The 22,813-nt window shown below is 32.8% G+C and overlaps 1 protein-coding gene across 4 annotated transcripts in view; it reads left to right on the forward strand.

Annotated features, from left to right (window-relative positions):
- stj (voltage-dependent calcium channel subunit straightjacket) overlaps window positions 1-22,813 on the forward strand; it is a 617,416-nt gene that overhangs the window by 547,517 nt on the left and 47,086 nt on the right. For all 4 annotated transcript variants that reach the window (XM_085809254.1, XM_085809252.1, XM_085809253.1 and 1 more), the window contains 4 exons: window positions 1,665-1,777; window positions 3,554-3,693; window positions 5,095-5,133; window positions 9,149-9,211. In XM_085809254.1, the coding sequence (XP_085665380.1) occupies window positions 1,665-1,777; window positions 3,554-3,693; window positions 5,095-5,133; window positions 9,149-9,211 (355 nt within the window). The remainder of the gene's footprint in view (window positions 1-1,664; window positions 1,778-3,553; window positions 3,694-5,094; window positions 5,134-9,148; window positions 9,212-22,813) is intronic.

Here is a 22,813-nt window from a genome sequence, read left to right on the forward strand (position 1 = left end):
GTAGAATGATATCTTCAATTTTCTAATGTTCATACGTTACAGAGACCTGATAAGCTAAAGATCTGCCTTCTGTTAGGAGTAACTCTGGGTATACAGACCTCTAAAACAGTCTTACTGGTAGATACAGGACTTCATCACCGCATCTATAATCAGTTACAGGACTACACCTGTAAATATGCAGATAGGTCCCGCATTTATTATGATTGTTCTTCAACGAATAAAAAGATTGCCCTTAAAGCTACGTGTTTAACAAATCTTTGATGGAAAGCTAAGCGATCTCTGTTTATGTCCGAATGCAAGCGCATGGAGACTCAAATCAATATTTAAATGGTATTTTGAATCTGACTTAAAAAAGAATTCGCTTCTAATAATTTGGATTTAAGAGACGATGTAAGACGACACTGCCTTAAATGTCTCTCTTTGGAAGAGGATGAGGGATACAACACTTAATCTCTCTGTGTACGGGCCGTATTCCTACGGATCGGTAAATAGTAATATTTGTTCTTTGCTTCAAGATCTGATGTAAGTCGCCTAGCGATTACATGGCGATTTAATCTCACCACAAGAGCGTGTCTTCGTGGTACAACAGCAACCCTTAACAAATCTTGACCTTTCCGATGAATAAGTGATAAGAAAACATTAAGACACGCCGAACAAATACTAATTCAGAAGTCAAACAACAAAGATCAGTGTTATATTTTCAAAATTTTCACAGATAAGAAAACATCTCCGCCTGTTTGAAATAACGTTTTGTAGAATAATTAAATCTTTAGACACGTCTCATAACGATTAGTTAGCTTTCAGTCTGCCAGAAATTATAGTCTGGTACTCTAAAATAGACACTTCAATCCCAGATCGCAGTTATCACTGCACAGCATTTATTTTCTCCACGTCTTCTGAGAATGTACTTAAAGTCAACGTTCATTCGCGTGTTTTTCATGAAGCTAAACACGCTAAAAAAATTAAGTGAGAGGAAATTTCTTTCTTTTCTGCACGTGTTGTTTAAATTGGATGGCGGAAAATAACACTGAAATTCATATTTTAAGTTAACAGACTATAGCAGCTGACTTATAAGGGTTTCATCAAGGCTTGTTTAAATATTATGTGAATATTTACTAGCTCATAAACATCTTAAGAGTAAGAATACATAGGCAGGTGGTAGTATCTCACTGGTTCATAATCTCCTAATTCTTTGAATTAATCTAGTAACAGATATGCATTTCCTACTTCACTAATTTCAAATTAGAATATGCATTTACCTTCAAAAACTTTAATCAGTAATAAGTTTTTAACTACTGTTTGAACAATTTAATTATAAGGTATTTTCGCTTTTCTTTCGGCATGCCTTCACCATGTAACTGGAAGCAAACTCGGCGCGTATTCGGGAGGTTTGGGATTTTAATCCCGGCGAAGGCACTGCACATTTTTCACTATTAAAAAAAACCTAATGACTCTACAAAATTATAATTTTAAGGTAATTAATTATGTATTAATTATCTTCAATTTTTCCTTTTAAATTTGCACACTAGTGTAGTTGTGGCAGCAGTATACTTTTCCCTTTCCTCAATAATTCTTGATACGTAATTTTTTTAGATCAACAAGAGTAAAATATTCTTCCGTTACAAATTCCTTTTTTTTGTATTAAATGTGAAACTCTTTTGCAGGCCTTTTTACGAGACTCATACAAAAGCTATAGACGAATTATTCTACAGAAGAGCAGTCGATTTTTATCACATAAATAGTTCTGCGTTTGTGTTTGCCGTTCCATTTGACGCAGGTACGTAACACTTTTTTTTTTTTTTTTTTTTTTTTTTTTTTGTACATTCAACGCATTTAGCAATTATTCCCCCGTAGAATCAAAATTACTGTATACTTTTTGAGACGTTTCCGAAACTGAATTCTTTGATAAGACCAAAGATAATAATATCAATAAAAACAACGTACTTAAAAAATAGGGGAAGAAAGGAAAAAATATGTAATTTACTAAAATTCCAATCACTCTACCTTTTGAAAGCTGAAACTAGATTCTTATAAATGAAATAAATAAATAGAATAATATAATTTAGGAGCATCATTTTTCCAAAACATATAATTTTTTATATAAACCTGTTTCAATAACGCCAAGTATATAGTTTTGTTCCACATCGTTATGTTTTGAGGCATTTTTATAATCTGACGAATTAAAAACTATAAATGTTGTTTTGCGAAACGGTCAGGTTAGTCTTGAAATGCGTTAATTATGCATTCTAAATTCGTCATAGATAAACGATCTGCTTGTTACTATTTATCACCCTACCTTAATAATAATCATTCTAACTAAGGTTATTTTCCTAATTTCTGAAAGACAGGCATTACAAATCTTGAAAATCTTAAATCGCAAGCAAACTTTGTACGCTAAACATAACTTTTCCTCGGTTGTTCTATTAACAACATTTAAGCAACTGCGTTATTATGAAGTGTGAGTGCTTCGTCAAATACATTAAGGCTATGAATATTGATTTCTATTGTTGCTGCTTTGTATGCCTGTTGAGTCTGCTAGGTTCTGTTTTCTGTTTTTGTTCACATTTATTTGAAATTTTATGACGTGTGGATTAGTTGTCAGAATATTTTTAACTTAAGTCGTGTTAGGTGGTTGCAATATTTCTTCCCTGATTTTATAATAAAGGTGATAGAAAAAGTATAGTTAATGGAAAGTAAATATTCAGTAAGAAATGAACTTAAGATAAAATTTCAAGATGAACCAATAATGGATAGATGTAAGCCAAGAATTCAACTCAAGGCTAAGTAGAAAGGGATAAAGACATACAAGAGGTCAAAGATCCGTTGAAGGATATCAACAATGAACTTTCCATCCCATGAAAAAATGTGTACGTTAGGAGCAAACAAAACTGGAGCAAAAATTTAAAGGCATTGAATAGAGGGAAAAAGCTGTATTAAAAACAAAATGCAATTATTGTAATATGCAGAATAGAGATGGATGTGTCTTAAAGTTATAGAAACCAAGAAATGATTTAAAAACACATTATAAGCTAGAACGACAATAAAAGATAATGTGAACACAATAATTTTTCATGCTTTTGATGCACTGTGTGTAAAAATACAGTACTAAATATTAAACTCGAAAAACAGGAAAAAAAAATACCGCAATTTTATATTCTTGGTTGAATGAGAAGCACTTATGATAGCATAAATAGTATAAAAACTTTTCATTCATATCATGTTCAAGAATTAATAGAATTTGGTATAATGGCTTCTCTTGATAACCAAGAGCCTAACATGAGAGAGAACCATAATCTGCTTAAATTCTTTACTATGTCTTTACGTAAAATATTTTAAAACTCTAGTTTCTTTAATGCCAAGCTTTGTTAAAGGACGAAAACAATTAGTTATACTACTAACACTTTTAATGCACATTTCATAGCTGCGTAATTTTATGATACCAGTGGGTTAGAGAATATGCCCTTGATAAACTTTATGCATTAGGCATCAGATATGAGATTATGAAAATTTATGACTAATTTCTGAATGAAAGTTTTTTTTTTTTAATTTTTAGGCAGTCGGGGCTCAAGTTTAGTAACAGCAAGCCAAGCTATATTTTTGGGGAAGGGAAAGAAAAAAGCTCCTGCTGCTGTCGTTGGGGTTCAGTTTCAACATGCTGCCTTCAAAGAAAGATTTCTCAATATGACAGGAACGGTAAGATCTGTGGTAGAGTTTATTCTTCTGTATTTTATTCTATAAAATTTTAATTTGTTCATACATTTCATATTTTTGTATATGATTAATGAAAAGCATAAGTAATCGTAATTTTGCTGTAAAGCTTTATCAAGAAGGTAATAACTAAAATGTAATAAATCTATTTAAGAAACATTAACAGCATATTAACAGATTATCTTCGCATCTTATAGAATTTCACTGAAATTTTCATTGGAATTAATTTTGCCCAATATAGTATGTAATGCACTTCACACATCAAAAGGAATCACAATCCCGTCTTCCGCAAAACAAACAACAACTGATCATAATTTGAGGTGTATATTTACTTCAGATCTTGAGGTGGATTACCGGTTATGTTTCCATCATTATCCACAGCTAGTTTTCCATTTGAGGTTGGCGGCATTCAAACGAAGACCAATTACATTCCAACATGCTCGATTAGAGAATAATCTCGAGACAGTGATAGCAAAGGAAGTATTTAGGTACTTTGCAAAGTTCGGATGCTGATGCGCAGCTGTGTGCGGTCGTGCCTTCATTGCATCTCTTACGTGGTTAGAATTGATCAGCTATTGTTGCTAACAGCACCTCAAACTAAGATGCCACGCTCGCAAACTATTCGACGTTCAAATTTCAGAATTCAACAGGACTGGAACTGTCTTTACGTTAGTCCCAAACTCCGACCTATCTTCAGACCATCGTGCCTCCAAATCCTGTGTACAGTCGAAAATGTTAATGCGCTTCATATGTAATATGATAGTATGACCAAACATTAGCATATAGGCTTAAAATGAAAAAAAAATCCTTAAAGCGTCCACTCAACAGAATTTTCTTTTGCAGCGTCTCCCAATTACCTTTCTAATTTAGCTTTTATTCTGAAAGGGTAAACAATTAAAGAAAAAAAGAGTCTCCGTGGACACGAGAAAATGACAAATGTATGCACACCTAACTTTTCTTTCCTTTTATTCCGCTAGCTAATCATGAACTTACGTGTATGATATACGATTTCCTTACAATTTGCATAATGTTACGGCAAAATCTGCATAATGTTGCATTTTCTCTATTACGTAGTGTATTAAGTCGCTAATTCCACACACCACTCTGAAACACTGCCTATTTTGTAACTCATACTTAAATTTTCTTTATCAGTACAGATAGGAAAACATAGATGTACAAATATAAATCAACTATGAAAAATTAGATAGAACACCGCTAATAAAAGTACCCAAGCAAAACAAAATATAGTCCCAAAAAATCTACAAAAACAATAGTAGTCAAACAATAATAGTCTCACAAAAGCAATAATAGTCTTACAAAAGCAATAGTAAAATTTAATATTTTATATAAAAGGCTTGAAATAATGTATACATGTTTCTCTTTCAGTGCCAAAATACTACATGCATTTACAAGTGCACAGATAAGGTAAGTACCTAAAAATACATTTTTGTAACAATATTTATCAACCACAAATTTTAAATCAGGTTCCGAAGTTAATTGACGGATAATTCGAATAGCGTAAATAAGCAAATTAGCTTTCTGAATAGCAGATTTTAGTTTTATTGCTTCTGAAAGCCTCGTGACATATCTTGTGGAATGTAAGGTTTTTTGCATTTTTTTTTCTTAAATAATGATAAAAAATGCGAATTTTATTTTATAACTAAAATCACTAGCTCCTGTTTTTGTTTATTTATTACTGATGGGCTTTCCAAAACTCTCATAAAATTTATGAAATCAATAGTACAGAGGCCAATGTTCTGAAGATTGCCTGTGACTAAAATTCTCTGTTAATGGAGGAAAAGGCAAGAGAAATTATTCCTGAAAATAACATTCCATTTGTAAAAATATTATAATTTCTGAGGGTAGCTCGGAAGGATGAGAGGAATTCAAAAGCGATAAATCATTTTTTAAAAAAGTTTGGCCTTTTCTGTAGTTGAACCCGGGATTTTGTCACCATCGAACCAATGTGCTGATAGTTAAACAGTAGAACATAGAACTGCCTTTATTCCTTACAAACACTTGCAAAATATAAGTAGTAAACTAATAAATGAATCTAATCTGAGCGTAATTTATTGTACAGTAATCTGATTCGAATGAAAGCGTTTCATGTTGTGACTATGCTGATAATTTGTCTATTCGCACACGCACAAACAGTCCGCAAGCTGAACTTTAACCCCAATGAAAAAAAAGAGAAGAGAATTGTTTAACAATAGAAAGAATATGTTTGAAGCAGTCTTATGTCTATGAGCCGACATTCCTTTTTAAAAGAAAAACAATGAATCGCAATACTGGCACATTGTGTTTGAGAAGTAAAAAAAAATACAAATTAGTTTTCCTGGTCCCTTTCATCTCAGAGGAAAAAAACAAGTTGTTTTCACATATATTTAAACGTCTCAGAAGCTAAGTAAATGCACTACAGTTAATTACATTCAATGCATTCTCTACATCAGTGGTTCCCAGTATTTTATGCACTCCGCTCACCTAGAAAATGTTGATTAATTGTAAAAGTTGTAGAGTCCAATAGATGAAATTCTGTCTGAAATTGGAGTAGCAGGAAACTACACAAGAGAAAGCTTAAAGTACCCTTTATTAAATCTTTGAAAATTTACAATGCGTCAACTTGACGCTAACATACTTCGCCTCTGCTTGGGCGGTAACTGAAAATCAATTAACGAAACTAAAAATTTGAAGATATTAACAAACGGCAGAACTAGACTACAGGGCTCAGCGAAATCCCGTAACTTTTAAACCCCCTTCGAAGCTACTGGCAGCAAACAAATGCAATTAAGCCACTTGAACCAGCAATAAGCAAACGTACTTACAACAGAGACGGCGGCTAGAGACTAATTCTTTCTTCTACCGGGCTCACCAGTGGACGAGAGGTAAAGTTGCTGAACACTGGTGGTACGGTGCGAGGTTCGAATCCCGCGAATGGTCTGGCTGCATGGGTGTTTTCGTGGTTTTCTCCATGTGTAACGTGTATATGAGCCAGTTTTCTTAGAAAGTCCTCCACGAAGGCATCCTTCCCCTTAGACAGATAGCTTTAGTGTGCTTTGCCATAATTAAATACACCACACCACCTTTCTCTTATCGAAACTCGGCTTTTAAATACTTTCTTTAAAGTAGAAATTTGCATTCCTTCAGGCGCGCTACAACATTTAACTATACTGGCACGGACAGTTAGGAGAATGAAGGCTTATAGGAAAGTTTGAACTTAAACTTTAAATTGTTAGTTAAAATAAATATAAATCCCTACAAAGTATTGATTCGCATTCCCTGCGCATATATTTGTATGTATTTTGACTGCTGGCTATGTAATTGTAACACCTAACTATTCTATAAATAAATATTATAAGAAGGCGGTGTCACCTAATGGTACTTCCTAAATGTCGACAAGTTACAGCCCTGACTACAACCACTTGCACAAGCACAGATTAAAATTAAATAAACTTTATCCGTCTCAAGTCATGGATTACATATAAAGCCAGAATTTACAAATTAAAAGAGTCGATTACTTATCGGCAATAACTAGCAAAATTTTAGGCCACGTGCATTGAAATAGATAATTATCAAAAACAAATCTTCTAAACATTGCACCTGGAGTTTTTCTCGTTACGTCATTATAGAAAGGAATTTTTACCAGCCTCGAGCATTAACATAATCATTCCGTCCTCCAATAATTACTAAAATCTTTCTAGACACATCAGCGCTAGTTCTTACGAACAGCAAAACGACTCTTGTCTCAACAAAGCATGAGCTGCAGTCAACCTTCTCTAGCTTTTAAATTCTCTGCCGCATGCTTTAGTTTGCATAACCTTGCTGTACGAATGAATGATGTAAATGAAAGGTAAGATAGTGCTTTACTTAACTGTTGGTTAACTTAAAATAATTTTCATACTGTAACTCAGTTATAATTCAGGACACAAACCACACATCGTATGTACCTCAGATGTTCCATCTTGGATCCTCTAATGTTCCGAAGACCCAAAATTGAGAATCTCTAATCTAACTGATAATTCAGGGGAAAAAAATGTAATTAATTTTATTCAAAACATTCCTTTCTCCCACTCTTCGCTTTATTAAATGTCATTCATATACAAGGTGCGCCCGTAAGGTAACCGGACAATTCAAAAGACCTAACGATAAAATATCAGAAGTAAAATAATAAGTGGATGTTTAGAAAGTGTGACATCTAAACTCTTGTTAAAACCTGTTTAAACTGGTTATTTTGTCGTCTGCATATTAAAACGCCGGAATTATTTTCATTTAGTAAGAAAACGTCGCGCAAAAAATTTGCTTCGAGATGGAACAACGTTATAACATTAAATTTTGCTAAAAAATGAGTTATACCGAAATGTTAGAGATGTTTCGAACAGTATATGGTGACGCTTCGTTATCAAGAACACAAGCGTATGAGTGGTATAACTGCTTTAAGTATAGGCATGAAACGTTGAAGATGAACCAAGGATAGGGCGCTCATAAACTTCAAAGAACGAAGAAAATATGCAGAAAATTTGTTCTTTGGTAAAAGCTGACAGACGTTTAACAAGTCAGCAATTTTCAGAGATGCTTGGGAAAACAAATGAAGCTGTAGATTAATTTTAATTGAAAATCTGAAAATAAGAAAGTTTACCCTCGATTTGTACCTCGAATGTTGACAATACAGCAAAGAGAGCACAGTAAAACTTGCTGTGAAGATTTGCGAGACAGGACAACAATTTTTTAAAGTATATCATAACGACAAATGAGATCTGGTGTCTACAATACGACCCAGGAAAAAAAAAAAAAAGACAAAGTGCACGGTGGAAAGGACCGTCTTCTCCCATAGAAATAAAATATAAGCGGATGTCGAAATCAAAGGATAAGGTGTAGTTGATTGAATTTCTTAATTACGAAGGACTTACTCACTATGACTTCATCCCTGAAAATTAACAACATTTTCTTGCTAAGCATCCAATTGGCACTTATAAGTCACCCACCATATGCTCCCGACTTATCGCCATTTTTTACCTTTTTCCGAAACTTAAGGAGACCATGAAAGGTCGAAGATTTGAAAAGGTATAGGATATTAAATAAAATTTTACATTTATTTTGCGAACGGTTAGTTCCAATGCCTGTGAAGTATGTTTGAATAAAGAAATGTTGGAAAAATTGTATAGACTCTTCTAGAGCTTATTTCTAAGGAGATAAATTTATTTGAACATGTGTATTCATTTTCTTGTTCATAAGAATCTGTCCGTTTACTTTATGGACACATCTAGTGTATGTGGCTGGGTAGGAGTGGAAATGGAAAGAAAATGAATAAAATTTGTGATTTAATATTGATTACTATTTTAATAAATTAATTCAGCCAGTTATTCTAAACTTAAATTTTCATAAAATATACTGCGTTCCATCTTTTTTTCTGATCTTTTCCTTAACATTCCGATCTCTTTTTTAGGAAATGGACTGCTTTTTATTGGACAATAATGGATTTGTTGTAGTTTCAGAAAATAATGCACATGTAAGTATTAGTAAAAGTTTTTAATACGTAATATATTGGAGTATAAACACTCGTAAGTTAAATAAAAACATAAAAAGTTGAAAGCAAAATTTTGATGATTCGTTTAGCAAATGGCAAATAAATTAATTGTACATAAAATAAGATGTCAATTGCCATTAAACTAGTATATGTGAAATATTACTTGTCTTTATTTGATCACTGTGTTTAGTAGCTGAATGGATTTTCACTATATTCTGTAATTTTTAATATTTTAATATGTATATAATATAAAATAATAGTAGTATTAACATTATCTATAACATGAAAAGAGCATAAAAATTGCTGAAGACAGAAACAACACAAACACACACAAAAAAAAGTCTACTCTATATGCTTCCAACTTCACATGTTACAGAGATTTTTTCAATACGTATCTTTACGCTGCTAGATATAAGGTGCTGTTAAGCATAATGATTATTATTATCTCCTCAAATAAATTTATTTAATTTTAATGGCATAATAATTAATAATTTATAATTATTATTAATAATTAATAATTAGGGCATAATGGTTAGGCATAAGGATTATTATTATCTCCTCAAATAAATTTATTTAATTTTACTAAACATATCTTGAGAAAGTGATGTCCTGCCCCCTTCCCTCGTGCAAAGGGAAATTTTGCTCACCAATGTGATTCAAAATTAGGCAAATAAAGCAACCTTACCTTGGCGTAGATTTTGAACAACTCTCTATCCATTAAGGCAGTGAGACATGAGTCCCTTTTCTTCGCGAACAACATATTTGGGTATAATTAATTCAGTCTAATTAACTCATGTATCTAATTAATCCAATGTAATTAATTCAAAAGCGATCGAGTAGATCATGCTCTATAAACTGTTATAAATTTATCTTGTTATAGTTACTAAGAAATGTAGTACACAAACATAATAACAGGAAGCAAAGATTGTTTTCTTGAAACCAATGGTAAGAAATCTTAAAAGCTTATAACTTTAAGTTTGTGAAAACGTCATTTATGTATAAATTTAGGAAAAAGTTGCCAAAAAAAGAAAAAGATTTTCGAATCATACATTTTTAATATGATTGAAGCAACATTATTTTTACGTAGCATAAAGATACTAAGATTTAAGAAATACAGCAGAAATTCTGTTTACTGCACGTGGGGTTTTTTTCTTCTAAACTTTGCAGCTACCGTTAAATATTTTTCCAAAATTTTAAATTGAGTATCTTATGGCACAACAGATGGCGACACCATTCTGTGAGAATGCTAGTTTTAACTAGCGGCTACAATAGTTTTAACTTTTTTGCCCCATGCACCCCTTTCACCTTGACGATCATCCCCCTCCCTTTCCCCAAACACTGAAAATACGTAAAAATTTATTTAAATTACCTTTACTGTGTTTTATAAAATAAACAAGAAAAAGTATAGAAAATATTGATAAATACCAAAATTTGAATAAAAGTGGTTTATATATTCATAAACTAAATACTTAAAACTAAATAAAACGTTGGCCCCATTGCACCCCACCAAAACTATGAAATTACGCCTAGGGGAATTTCACCTAGTAGAGAACTCCTGATTAAGAATAAAAAATAATAATCAAGAGTTATAGAACACAATACATATAGATATTCCAAAAATCTTTAAATACGTTCAGAACTAATTATTCGAATTTTGTTTTCGATAGAAAGTTTAGTTTGATATGAGTTTATGATATTTTTAAGCTTCCAGTTTTCAACTATCTATTTAATATTCCTAAAGTTAATTAATTTCATATTTTTGAAGGAAAGGAATAGAACAAGAAGGTTTATATTCTTGTGTTTTGTAATATACATATGTGTTAATGTGTTAAGTGTGAACACAATGTGTGACGTGACAGATGCACTCTAATGTTACAGGAGATTATTTTTGTACACAATGGAGAATTTAAAACTCATCTGAGCATGACTAATTGCTGTAGCCCAGGGAACGGTCTGCATATAGATGCTTCTTGATCTTCGATTGGACTACATCTTATTAAACTCATTAGAATGACTAAACTATTGATCATTATAACTATACTAAGCTACATTCTAAACTTTGACCAATAACTCTTGGATAAACTCATAGATGCAGAAGTTGCTGTTTTAACCCACGCGCTCGGATAAAATTAACCCAGCTAAAAAGAATTTCGAATAAATGAGTGAACATATTATCGAGGGCCTTAGATATCAATGTACCATTCAGAGTCATTTATCAGATAGTAAGTACATAAATGGAAAGTATTTCATGGTCACATACTTATCTGGTTTCCAGAAGAGGGATTTATTATTATAGGAATACTTTTCTCCATTTCGCTTGCTATGTTTCAGTAGAAAAATGCAATAAACCAAATCACCATTATTTTGTCACAATACTCGGTTATATAGTAAAATAAACAGTTGTGCTCAGATGTATGTAATTCTGTGTTAATAAAGCTGTTCCGAAAGTATACACTTAAAAATCACAGAAAAAAAGCAAAATACGTTATAGTTGGAACAAACATGCATATTTATAGAAAATTCCTATTTGTAGAATACTTCCCATTTGATATACCTATTTGTAGATTATTTTTCATTTAATATTCATACAGAGGCTGTTCACACATTTTTTTAGACAATGAATATTGTATTCACAAAACTAAATTACATAAAATTCTTGTGTTTCAAATGTTCTATTTGACATCCCTTATTCTGAACTATCTTTCGACACCGCAGTTTCCAGGATAATAATGCCTTTTGAAGTGGCAGAAGAGGTATTCTATCCCATTCCTCCAGAACAGCTTTCCAGAGTCCTGTTAGGGTTTTGGGACAACGTTTGGATAATGCAGTTTTTAAAAGTCCGAAAGCACAAAAATCCATAGTTGACACATCGGGAGATTTAGTAAGGATATCAGTGAAGGATATGGCCTTGATAGCAGTTTTTTGTTCCATTTCTTTTAGGAAATTGACAGTGGATTTTGATGTGTGACTGCTAGCTTTGTTCTGATGGAGTCTCACAGATTGATGGCACTGTGGGTAAGGCGATGGTATTTCGTTCAGAAAAACTGGCGATAAAATATGTTCCTGATAGTATTTGGAGTTAATCTTGACATTTGTTGGCACTCTCTTTATTTTTAACTTGCCATTATAAGAAAAACCAGCAACAATCATGAATCCCCTAGAAAAACTTTCTTTCGATTCTTTGAACCATGTGCTTAATTTTTTTCTCCCCTTTTATGATAATAAATGGCACTTTTTTTTGTTACAATCATTTAAATACACCCATTCTTCATCTATTGTGACAATTGTTATCTATTTTTCTTTGGATAAGTGTTTCTCATATAGAATTCTGCAGCGGTCCTGCGTTGAGCGATATGCTTTGGAAGAAGACGATGCACATTGCGTTTTTTCGCTTTCTTAATATTTAAATTTACGTTTATCATTTTGTTTACAGTGAACACCGAGCATTTTAATGATTTTCAACTGTCCTTTGACTAGGGGGATTTTCTTTTAACATTAAACAACGTACCTTTGCAATAGTCGAAGATCTCCGTTTTTTCCTTTGATACTTGTTTGGAATTTTTGTCCCATTTGAGGCTCCAATTTGACGTTTCTTTCCTTTCTTGTTGATGATATTACCTATCGACGCTTTAGATATCACAAAACCATGACTCTCACATTGTTTTTGGATAACGGAGTATGCATATTTCTCTTCGGAAACAGCGTAAATGTAGCCTTCGAACAACTGCTTTGTTAAATTCGCCATTTTGAATAAAAACAAAACTTTCAAGCCACAGACAATAATTTTGACTTTTAAAAACATAGTACAATTGCAATTACTTCTTTTACAGCAAATGATGTTTTATTACCTCTTACCAAAATCGTCTAAAAATGTGCGAACAGCCTGTATTTGTAGTATTAAATTACATATTTGTATTATACCATATTGAATATCTATTTGTAGAATACTTTCTATTAATTAGGTATCAGAGTATTTGTAGAAAATGCTCTAATGCCTAATATCTATAAAAAAACGTTTCTCCTTTTAAGTCATTGTCTTCGTCTTTTATTTATTTTATTTTTTGTTAGCGAGATTTAATTTGGGGGATAAATAATTTCGCCTCGCGTACTTACTATATGCAAATCTGCGAGTGCGCCCAAAGGTACATATGCTGAGAGATGTTACTCTACGTGTGATCAAAATTATTTAAGAATTATAAGAATTATTATAAGAATGAAATGCATCATCCATTTTATTCAGTATTGTATCGAAAATGGAAAACGGTACGACTGCACAGGTATCCATCATTAATGCACACAGCTAAAAATGCAGAGGGCGTAAAACATGTTTGAAACGTTAAGCCATTTAAAAACTGTCATAAAGTTAACGGACATTTTTGGAGTGCTTAATCGATTCTTCAAAAAGATATCAAGTTTTGTTTGCACTTTCATCTTTTCATTATTTATATCTCTGCGACAAGCAAGAATACTTTCTTTCAGCCTTTAAGCGTCTTTTATGTATGTGCTATATGTACCAAGATGCATCACGTATTGCTAGCCAAGAAATCAGTCTAAATACAAAATAGGTTTTACTGAATGCATAACACCATGGTATCATCGTTCAATCATAAATTCTTAAATCCTATCATTGTAAGTACCGGATCTCATCTGTATGAGATCTTGATCCTCAACAGAAATAGCAGTCAAATAATAAACCAATCAACTACCCGCAAAGAAAGGATAATGTGAGATTTTTATTTCCGAAAATCTCAGTGAAAAGAAATATATGCAATAATGTAGCGTATCTTTTGATCTATTAACAATTATCTTTTCATAATGTATAATTTGTCCTACACAACGGAAAATAATCCTTCCGATAAAGAATGCTTTTTCTTAACTTCCTTAGTTTATATAATTTTTATATAAAAGAATATTTCCATAACAGAATGATTTTTGAATTTGTGGTTAAAATATTATTGAACTAATTCTCTTAAAATTATTCAATTTATAAACAGTAATTATTATTCTCCCATTTAAAAATGCTAACGTAAATGAAACCTATTTGCACTGCAACTGGAGCCTACTTAATTTGCTTACACTACTGGAGATAGCAGTCTTCATTATACAGGGTTATTAAAAGAGAAGTATGAAATTTCAGTAATGTATAAAAAAGGCACAGTGTGAGATATCACAATAAAATATGAAAGGTTATATGCATGCAGATATAAAGTTTTTACCCTTATCATTTCATGCAATAATGCAAGCCATCACAGTGCCACATGATTCAATAAACAAAATGGCCATATCTGTGGGCAAAAGATTTCTCTTGTTTGGTTAAGTTCATATGAGTACTGTGTAGAGTCATTAAGATTTTTTTGGAAGCAGAAGACGTGACAAATGGGCAATGCCCTCGCCGGAACTCGAACCACGGATCTCTCGAATACGCACCAATTGTGCAGACCACTACCCCACGAAGGCATGCTAAGAAGGCGGGAGAAAAACCTTATATACTCCCACTTTTAAAGGGCGAGTTTGATTAGAGGACCCAGTCACCAAATCCTGGTGGTGGAGAATCATCATCCACCACCTTTTTTAGTTCGGATGCCATTGTAAAGACATTAGGTTATTTCGAAGCAGGAGGCATGAAAAATCTGCAATGTCGTCGTCGGGACTCGAATCTCGGACCTCTAGATACGAATCGAATGTGCTGACCATTACACCACAAAGGCATACTAAGAAGGCGAGAGAAATACCTTATAACTGCAAAAGCTGCAGTGCTGTACTAAATTTTTGCAGTACTGAAGTGAGGAGTACCTTCTCAGGTGCTAGGAATGTGGTATCAGACAATAGCTCAAACAGTAGCCTTGTATGGAGCCTCAATGTGTTCTCATATCACAAAATGTATACGCTTGCAGCTCAGATCTGCACAATGACCTTTCCTCCTGAGCGTCTGTCGGGGATCCAGAAGATCCATACCAGTGCACTAAATCTCCTAGCTGGCCTTCCTTCTCTCCATGCGGTTGTACAAAAGGAAATGCTATAATCCTCACACTTACACACCAATACATCTCAGTGGGACAGAGAATTCATCTTCACTGACTATGAGCACCGTTATCCAACAGTCCCTACACCCGGCAGAATTCGATCTTGATAAGAAACTACAAACTCCATCAACCGTCGACTCGTATGCTGTATGTACTGATGGACCAAAGGGAGACTAAGGTTGTGATTTCTTTGTTATACGAGGTGCCAACGGTGTATTTACCTGTGCACAAAGAATAAATTCCCTCACAAGAATATCTCAGGCTGAACTTCGAGCACGTAGAAACACATTTCGTTAGAGCATTCTAGTTGGTTATGGAATTAACCATATATTCTGACATAGCATCAAGTCTCCACTCTATACGGAATTTGAAAAATAGCAACACCGTAGTCAAGAAAATAAAGAGAATGCTACTCTTCTTGTCAGCAAATATCAGACCGAATATAAGTTCCAATGTGCCGGTGCATAGATGGTACTAGAGTACATGGCAATGGGAAAGCGAATGAAACTGCCAAACTGGGCAGCCACGGTCGAATGTGTGCGGATACTGTAACTGCCATGCTCGAAGTCGCACATGATAGCGACCATTAGGGCCTTTTTGACGTAACAGTGACATAGTTCCTAGGACAAAGACGGCACTGGCTTATCTTTCCAAGATCAGAGATAAAATGATGGTACTTCTAAGATGACACAATTCCTGACGGGATATGGCTCATACATTAGCTACTTATTTCCTTTCAGCTTCCGGGACAGCGAACAGTGCATTGTTTGAAGGAGTTGGAGACCTTCACAATTACAGCTTTTAACTGCCCAGAAACAAGTTTTTATCATCTCCGCATACCATGAAAACAAACTTGTATGTGCAAATAACATTTGCTGCAACATATCCCCGTTCAAACGCATCCGGAAGTATACTGAAATAGCTATTGGATCTCCAATCGACTAAAAAACTAGACAGCACCATGCCACAGCTAAAGGCAGTAGCAATCTAGAACCGTCAAAGGGAATGGGCCAACCACCACGTTGTCGGAGAAAAGAAAAGAAAGAAATATCACGAGCTTGAAAAAAGAAAAATATGCATATTTTTCAAGGCAGTGGTTTGTCAGCATACTGAACATCTTTTCAAGTTCTGTTCAAATTTTTGTCGCAAATGCAAATTTTGCGTAACAGTATCAATATACGTACAACAGATTTGTAAATTAGCATTAGTATTAGAACATAATAGTGTAACATAGTATTGTGTACTCATATTATAATTGTATCTTTATATATATGTACTTGCATTGGTGTACCAGTGTTTTGGTATTGCAGAAGCATATAACATTTTAAGTGCTTATGTGATGAATTGCATCATATATTGTACAGTATTATTTTATTTGGATATGTGGAATAGTTTATAGCCATGTATCTATTTTTATAAGAAAAGGTTTGTAAGAGTAATGTATTTCGAGAACCCAGAATAAGACAGCTCTATTCTTAAGCCAAACGAGCAGAACATTCACTGCCTTCTTCAGCTTAATATGTGTATAATAAAAACAGAATGCTTTTAGCCGCATGGCTGACTTCACTCCTTGTATGCACACTTCTCACATGTACTTTCATTGCCCTTTGCTATGTAGATAGCTCCCTGCATCCGGACTTGTGAATGGAATTAGAATCGCTGGCAGGGCTTAAGCACCATCTCCAATTGAACTTGTTGCTCTGTCGGTAGAGTAAAATAAAGTACCGAAATAAATATTAGAAACTCTTGCAAAATTTTGCAAGTTGTACAGTGTGAAGTCTTAAGAGTAAGACCCGTCATCATCTCCTTAGAATTTTTTGGAGGATTCTCAAAACTTCAGTTTGCCTTTCAGATAAACAAATTAGCCCATGACTTATTTTTACACAAAAAGCCTATATTTTAAAATTTCTTCTACCAGTCTTTCCAGCCCGAAAATTACGTTAGGAAGTTTGATTAAAATTTGCATTAAACCGCCGAAACGATTTTCATTTTGTTGAATTTTAAAACAAAAAACAACCTTTCATTACAAATGCACACGAGAATAAAAAATACACGAATATTAACAAGATGCAGAGTCTTCACCTCGTAAAATTATACTGTACACATTGTCAATAAGGAAAAACCGACTCCAGTGAAGGCCAAAAACGCGCGATAAAAAATATTTCTTTTAAAAAATGCACAGAGAAATCTAAACATTTTTCAAAAACCAATAAAACCTGTAAAACACTTACTCTTAAATTCAAAAAAAATTCATACGAAAAAATAATTTAATTTTCCTTGTATTAAAAAAAACCGATAATTTAAAAAGGTATCCGGTTTCAGCACCGATATACAAATTGATGAGAATACTTCAGCAAAATATTCAGGAGGATCATTTGTATTGATGCAATACCGCAGTGAAATCACAAAATCTATCCCGGTTGCACAAATATTCCTCCAGCAATAAATAAACCAGAGGCATACTTTATTAGGATAAGTTCTGAATAACAAGAATTAATAACTGGAGAGGCGTTTTCCGTGCAACGTCATGGCCGAAATCACAATCAGTTTTCAAGGCAGGTATACAAGATGCGCCAGTGCAGTTCGTACAGTAGTTCACCAGTGTCGTTCGTTCGTTAAAACATCAGCAAATATGGCGATGGGTAATCGCCATTAGAATCCATCAGAAAATCACTAGAAAAGACCAAAAATCACAAACTTCAGCTAACAGTTAAAATTTAAAAAAGAGGAAAGCCCATCTTGCAAAAGGTTAAATACTATTTAATTATTAACACACACGAGCCGACTCCAGGCATTTGAAATTAACAAGAATAAGGGGTGAGAAGTAAGTAGTAAGGCTCTGAATAAGGGGTGAGAAGTAGTAAGGCTCTGAAAAAAAGTTCAAATTTTTATCCTCGCGCTGTGGAGAGTATACATGTATACTGCGCAGGAAAGATGAATGTTGCCACTCAATGCAGTGAGGACTTCCAAAATCATATTTGGATAATCATATTTGGACCAAACCAAAATCATATTTGGATAACAGTGGCCCGCCATAAAAATGTCAGCACTTTAATGCATGTTGTTTATTTTCAAATTATTAAATTTTATTTTCAAATTAAGAACTATTTTTCATAGAAGTAGTGATATCTTTATTCAAGAGCATCGTTGCTAAAGTTTCAGCGTTATCGAACACGAGGCCAAAGATCCGAAATCTAATTTCGATATCTTTATACCGAAGTACCTATATCATAAAAGCGTCCCAACACGAAAACAGGGGTGATTACTTTCCCTTGTTCTCCCCGTCCTCTTGGAATTATGGGGCCCTCCTCCACTTGTCCCATAGTAGGCTACTGCGAAATTCCTTTGCTTCCTGCTGTTTTCTTATTGCTCGTTAGATTAAGTTTACTTTTTAATTGTGTTAAGATACTGCAATGAAACTGTTTCATTTTTTATTCATTACGTTGTACGAAGTAAAAAATTACTGTATTCGCGAAAAATTTCGGGCATTATATTTTAACAGAAATATTTATTTTGACCGTTCCCGAATCCATTTCAGCGAATTTTTGGTGTGACATTTGTATGCACGGACAGAATAAATGATTCTGTTTTCCAAAACGGATTGCATAGTGGATTTCAGATTGATTCAAAAGGGATTTTTCTCGTGACGTCTGTACGTACGTATGCATTTCGCATAACTCAAAAGCAATTCGCGGTTAGGACGATGAAATTTTGTATATGGGACTGTTATAACACATCGTTGTTTTTCACTTCCTTCCTTTACTGCAATATACATATATATAATTTAAAGTAAAGTAGAAAGATATATATACACACACCCACCCCCTTACCCGGATTAAAAGTACTTACTTAGCCTTTATTTTCGCAATCGTTGGGCGTAGTTACCTTCAATTACAGAAGTGTTTTAAAGATAAAAGTATTCATTTGGAAGTGCTGGCAAGTTTTAAAAAGTCAAATTTAAAAAAAAAATCATTTTCGACAAGTAAAACAAATTTAACTTTGAATGCTTTCTTCCGGTTCTATACTTTTGGGAAAGTTTTATACTCGTTATGGAAAAATAAAATTAAAATATTAGAAGAAGTTTGACGTCCATACGACAAAAATTGACCAGGATATTTAATTTCAAATTTTCAATTTTTGGTGCCATTTTTCAACTTGCCTTAAAGGATCGGTTAATCAATTTAGAATAATTAAAGGAAAAAGTTTAATTACTTGCGGAAAAAAATTTGTATATTTTAATAGGCTGTGCAAGGAAGTTATGTAGTGTCCACATCACATTTTTATATTTTTGTTATTCACTGAAGGTATTCTGAATTTTAGAATGCTCTAAATCTTTTGACATTATCTCCCTATTATTGCCCATGAGACTACAGGTGAAATGCAATTATGTAAAAATAGGTATTATGCATATATATATTAGATTTTTCAGTCCATGCTTTCTGTACTCCTGAATACAAAATTTACCGAATATTACGAAGGAAACGAAAAGGACGAATTAAGGAGCAAATTAAAATTTCCAGAATGAAAATTAGGAAAAAATCTTTTAATCTTCATACTGTATTTGTTTTTCTAGAAACGTTTTTCAATTGGTGATTGAGAAATTTCTCCTTGCTAGAACTGCAATACACAGTTTTAGTTTTCCCTAAATACTTACAATTGTAGTATATGTTTTAGTCAATATTGCCCACTAATTTTGAAGGAAAAAAATGCATGAGCAATCCAAAACTAATAAATATCCTTCATGTTCATTTCAATATTAATTCCAGATTGAAAATTAATTTTGAAATTTTAATAGATATCCTCTTTTTACAACTTTCCTTATTCTCGTATTCTTGTTCTTAATCAAAATATAATAGACTTGGTAACATCTTCACAATACTTTATTTGCATTTTCCAATTATTTTTATTTAAAAAATTTTTATTCGGTATTTAAATGTTTATCGTCTAAGAACTTTATTTACTAAAGAGTTCTGCGGTCTCCAACAACAAGCTTCAAAATTAGTAAGTACGTACTATTTCTGCCCATCTTAAAAATTCTGAGTTATTTGTTTTCCTAGTTTCTCCTATTGAGGTTAGTGCTAAATATGCAATTTTCTCATACGCTGGGAACAAGATTGTGATTTTAGTTAAAAGAATTTTTTTTCTTTTTTAAGGAACGATTCTTTTCAAGCACTTAGATTAGAAAACTAAATATTCTTTGAGGGTACATATCTTTAATGGATGTTAAAGTCAATGAATGTTATCAAATCAAAAGTATCATACGTCACACATTTTTGTATATTTATTTACACATCAAGTATCAAATATTACTTCTACATTAGAAATTAAAATAAACTTTATTTCAAATTTTACAAAAATTGTGTAATATAGTTCAAAAGGTAAGTTAAATTAATTTAAAAAAGTACCCTTGAGATACATTATTAAAATTTACATCCATTGCTTGAAAGGAAAAGTAGATTTATTTCTTATCAACAGTAGGAAAACTGCAAATTGTGGAAGCTTTCACTAGATTAAAAAAATGCTTGTTTTTGCTTTTATAAATTTTCAAACAATTCATACTAGTTCTATAAAAATAATTTTACTGAACTGACTTATTCTTTTCAAAATCACAAATTAGATTCTTAAATTATTTTGAAAAGTAATCTGCTTTAAAACGGCGATTTAAAAGATTTATTTTGGGCCCAACAGCGGCCAAGCGGTAAAATTCCTGTATGCTGGTAGTTCCGTCATGGATTTGATTCTAGGCGAACGGGCTGGCTGCATGGGTGTTTTCGTGGTTTTCCCCATATGTATGCAGTATACAAGCTAGATTGCCTTAAAAAATCTTCCTGAAGGCTTTCCTCCCTTTTGATAGATAGCCCTCGACTGATTTGCCATAATTAAAATAAACCAAACCAACCAAAATATTTATTATTTCTATCTATGGCTTTTACATAATAAATCACAGTATTGTAATGCATAGTCAATACATTTTACATAGCGCTAAATGATTCATTTATTTCTAACTAATATCATTTAATTCCCTCTCCCCAGAGGAAAACGTATGGAAGCGATCGGGTTTCTTCTTTAGAAAGCAAGAAACAATTTATTAGTTAGGGTCCGAAAAAAGATAGATTAAAAATATAATTCCATGCCTTAGGAAAACATGTTCTGAACTGAAATACTTCAAAATCAAGTAAGAAAACTTTTACGTTAAATAATGTTAGGAATTTCATTTTTTTAAAAAAATTATGGAACCAGAATGAAAGCAATTACACATTGAGCAACTGAAAGTTTCCTCTTTCGTTTCGAAAAACGATAAGTTTAGAGTAGGTTCAAATTTTTATCTGATGATGGTTTCTCAAGGTTTCTAATTTTCACGTGACAGCTGGGCTATTAGAACAAAGGTACAGCGCAGTTTCGTATAAGTGATGAAATAACTTTCCTCCTGGCGGTTATTGCGGAATTTGATACCAGTTCAAACTCCTTCTACACCCATTGCAGAATTCGATTAGAGTTCAGATTATTTTTCTCCTTCTGTCGCTTCTTGTTGGCTGTTCTGCACACGTATCAACCAATTTGCAGTTCAGATCACGTTTGAAAGGATTCAAAAGCTTTTTTTCACTCACTGCACAAATTTTCACCAATTTCGCAATGAAGCGACCCACCACAAAGCAATTTTTAAAGCTTTTATGGCAAAGTAAAGCATAAATTTATATAATTGCTTGATAATTTTAGCCTCTGAGATATAAAAATAATTCACTTCATTTATTATGCATATTAATATAATAGGACTTCAAATATCAATAGGATTTCGTGAAGTGTAAAAAAGTACTATTTACCGAGCGTAATTCATTAACTTTAACAGCCCTTATACAAAGATAAACTGATTTTGAAGCATTTTATATAAGAAATCATTACCTAAACACCTTGAGAAGTGAATTTTAAATTGTGTTGCTCTACAGCAAGGATTTTACTTAATAAGCTAAATATCTAGCGTTATAACTTTCTTATTTATTAACATTTTTAATGAAGATAAAGCTTTATGCATTAAGAATGAATGCAAATGCTCATTTCACTTTATTATACAATAAGGCGTTATTAAGTTTATTTTAATATTTAAAAAAGGAACATGAGCTTTCCCACTTTTATTTTATAGAAAATGAGCGATTAGTAGTGCTTAAGTAGAAAACATATTTTAATTATTAACCAAATTAGTAGAAATTTTATTTAAATTAGCCATTCATTCGCTTCAGGCAAACAGAGTGGAACTTTGTTTAGAGTCTTTGCGAATGCAATATGAGCCCTGAAGTATTACTGACAAATATTTGGTGCAGAAGTTCTCTATATTATGAAAAATGCTTAAGGTTATTTTCATTGGATTCTTAAGTTCCATATAAAACTTTTATGCTCGTCTCATCTCCGGAACCCGATTCAGCCGTATTCCTTTTTTTTAATTACAATAGCATTCCTTCAAGCCTCAATTTTAAGAAAATTTTGTAAATTCAAACATAAATATTTCGGAATACTTAAAACACAAATTTTCTTCAGGCTATCAGTTTTTTTCTGAAATATTTTATTA

This window comes from Stegodyphus dumicola, chromosome X2 (assembly GCF_044657685.1).
Source record: "Stegodyphus dumicola isolate Sdum_Otavi_A_Nest chromosome X2, ASM4465768v1".
Classification (NCBI taxonomy): Eukaryota; Metazoa; Arthropoda; class Arachnida; order Araneae; family Eresidae; genus Stegodyphus; species Stegodyphus dumicola.